This window comes from Mandrillus leucophaeus, unplaced genomic scaffold (genome assembly GCF_000951045.1).
Source record: "Mandrillus leucophaeus isolate KB7577 unplaced genomic scaffold, Mleu.le_1.0 Scaffold12, whole genome shotgun sequence".
In the NCBI taxonomy this organism is placed as follows: Eukaryota; Metazoa; Chordata; class Mammalia; order Primates; family Cercopithecidae; genus Mandrillus; species Mandrillus leucophaeus.
Genome location: NW_012100320.1, coordinates 6,426,540 through 6,429,662, shown reverse-complemented (window position 1 = coordinate 6,429,662; position 3,123 = coordinate 6,426,540). Strand labels below are relative to the sequence as shown.

The 3,123-nt window shown below is 60.1% G+C and overlaps 1 protein-coding gene across 1 annotated transcript in view; it reads right to left on the bottom strand.

Moving 5' to 3' along the window:
- The window catches only part of SKOR1 (SKI family transcriptional corepressor 1), a 13,803-nt gene that overhangs the window by 6,751 nt on the left and 3,929 nt on the right, over positions 1–3,123 (bottom strand). Inside the window, 4 exon segments of the mRNA XM_011968705.1 lie at positions 150–840; positions 1,730–2,030; positions 2,701–2,748; positions 2,751–2,784. Coding sequence (XP_011824095.1) covers positions 150–840; positions 1,730–2,030; positions 2,701–2,748; positions 2,751–2,784 — 1,074 coding nt within the window.

The following is a 3,123-nucleotide window of genomic DNA, read 5'->3' as shown; positions in this document are numbered from 1 at the left end:
ATCTCCGCACTGCACCCTGGGCCGCCGCCTCCACCGCCGCCAGCACCACCCTTCCCCTGCCCACCCGACCCGCCATTAGCACCGCCTCCGCCGCCTCCTTGTAGGGAGAAGGTCCGCTTGCGCGTGCCGCCATTAAACATGGCCTTGACGTCCTCCCAAGCATGGCTCAGTTCGTCTGTGGCCGACTTATCACTGAGTTTGAGGTGACGACGCCAGGAGTTGAAGTTGGCGGCATCGGGCTGTGTGTACTTGGCGTCGGGTGTGCGGTGCGAGTGGAAGATGAACTTGTTGGGCGAGAAGTACATGCTGCAGTAGCCGCACTTGATGCACTTGGCACGAGAGCTGTTGTAACGCGCAGGGATGAAACTACCACGCGAGCCCCACGCACACTCGTGCACCACATCGAAGGCGAAGTTCTCGGGCAGCTTGGGTGGTTTGTGCTCGCCCAGGAACGACTTGCACAGGCGTTCGGCCTCTCGCTTGGTGATCATGCCGCAGCGGCGCGACGAGATGGGCATGGCCCCGGCCCGACGCAGAATCTCCAGCTGTACCGGCGTGCACTGCACGCACGTGATGCCCAGGGCCACGCGGCGGTTGTGGATCTCATTGTAGCTGTAGTTCTTGAGGAGGGTGTTGGAGATCTGCGCCAGGCACAGGCGCTCCTGGCCGTCGATGACCAGCGACACAATGGGCACCCCGTACAGCGAAGTCTCGCCCACCTGGTTGGGTTTGAGAGCGCTGGAGCCCGAGTACGGCTGCAGCTCCTGCTTGGAGTTGGGCGAGGAACTGCCCTCGCGCCCCGGCCCCAGCTGAGTGGTGAGAGCTTCCATGCCGCCGCTCCTGCGAAATAGAGAAAGCAGAGAGCAGATAAGCCATTTTCAGCTCCGCCGCCGAGTCTCGGGCCCGCCCAGTGGGGCGCGCCGAGTTGGGCGCGCGGGGGATACTTGGCAGTGGGGAGTCCAAACTCATTCACCCCCTGGACAGGCGTCTTTTGTTATTCAGACCCATGTTGGCGCCGTTAACAAAAGCCCCCGGGGTTTGGGGGAGGAGAAGGGGTAATGGAGACCTCAGGAATGCCCGGTCTGCAAGGAACCCAATCCGGTTTTCGGATTGGGAAGGAAGTGAAACCCAGATACGCAGAGTGACTTGCCCAAGGCCACACAGCAAAGCCATTGCCAAATCCAGGCTTTTTCAGCGCCCAAATCTGTGCGCCTTCGGCAACCCTCGCAGCCGGTGCTGCCGGCCCGGGTCCTGAAGCCCGGACTTCGGGGACCGGCCGCCCCTCTGCTCAGTCGCGCATGCACGCGGGCGGGCGGGGGCAGTGAGAGGAGGGATGGGGAGGCGGGGGAGGGGCGGTCACTGCCCATCTCCAGACAGCAGGGGGTGGAGGGGGGTGGGGAGAAGGAGGAGGGAACCGGGTCTGCCCGGGAAGGAGAGAGGCGGAGGCTACCGCTGTTCGCGGTGCTGAACCCGACCCTCTCCGAAGCGCTCCGTGCGCGCCCGGACCTAGCGCGGCCCCCACCGCACCCAGCTCCGTGCCGAGCCGGCTTCCGGGGACAGCATTGCCAGTTTCCACAAACCCGAGCTTCTCCTCTCACGCCTGGCTCCCACGTTCGTTGAGCAGAAAGATTTCGGCTGGATATATAAACCTTTTTCTTTCCAGCTATTAGTGAGACCAGGATCCTGCAGTTCTCACCACATTTTCTGCATTTTTAGCTGTATTCCAGACCAAAGCTGGTTTCCACCGAGGTCAACGCGTGGGACAGAGAGGTTCTCAAGGAACTTTGTTGGGATCCACTTCTTAGCTTCCAGTCGCCCACTCCCTGAGCTTTCCTCCTTCATATATGCCTTTCCCACTCGGGCCAACTGCAGGCTCCGGGGCTCTGAGCTTCCTCTTTCAGGGGCATCACCTCTCTGAGCATCCTTCATGCCTCGCTGTCCTGGTTCATATGGGCTGGAAGGAATCTCGGCCATCTTCGTAGCCATTGCAAGGCTCCAGGTACAAAAGTTGCTGCTGGTCCTGCACTTTGCTCTCTGGCTGAGGCAGGGAGGGAGCTGTGCAGGCAGACCTCAGCAGCGGGGACACTTGGGGACTGATGTTTGGGGCCCTCTAGGTCGCCTGACCCAGCCACATGTCCTCAGACAAGCCAAGCTCCCATCAGAGCGCCTGCAGCCTGCGGCCAGGGTAGCCCAACCCTGAGGGCTCCTCCCCTGCAGTCGGCCCTGAAGGTAAATCCATTTTCAGAGGGGCAACTCCAGACAGACAGGGGATCCCAGTTCAGCAAGGAGACTGGAATCTTCTGTTTATCTGTCTCTCTCCCTTCTTCTCTATTTGTCTAGGAGCCCCTCATTTGTCGATCTTATCTGTCCCTGAGCTGTCTCTGCCAGCTCGCTCCTCTTTCTTTCATCTGTTTTGTACCTTCTTCAAGTATCAAGCTATTTATGTATTATCTGTCTGTTTCATCTTTATCTCCGAGGATCGAACTAAAATAAGTTGACCCTCATTTCGGGTTGAAGTCCTTTATATCATTTTAGGAGGCAAAAACACTGTCCTGACTCCCGGGTTGACAAGCCCCGCGCCCTCCTGGAGGTGGCTGGAGGGCGCGCAGGGCTGGGAAATGATAGCTTCTCGGTTTCTCGAAATCGGCAACTGTGCCTGGCCCGCATACAGTGAAGAGAGCGCCCGAGCCGAGAGCGTACCCCAGCTGAGGGTCCTGGGTCCCTGCGCGATTTTCCCTGAATGAGAGGAGGGGGTCCGGGCCCGGAGTCAGAAGAAGGGGGTCCCTAGGAAAGGAACGGAATTTCGGGGGCCAAAGCGGAAAGCACAGGCGAAGGGCCATATGCAGCGACAAGGAGCAGCAGCCAGAGCAGCTTGGGGAACACTCGTCGGCTCCCGGAGCTTGAGGGACGAGCTTGGGGAGGGCAGCGAAGCGAGAGACTGGCAATGGTGGGAGCGAGGCGGTGGTGTGGTTAGCTATAATCATAAAAACAACGGCCACAGGAGCCCAAATCAGAACTAAACGAAAAAAAAGCTGCAGGGGCAGAGCACCGGGGCGACCGGCTATCGGACGTGGGTACTCACAGTGCGGCGGTGGCTGGAGCCGGGCGAGCGGTGCGCGGAGG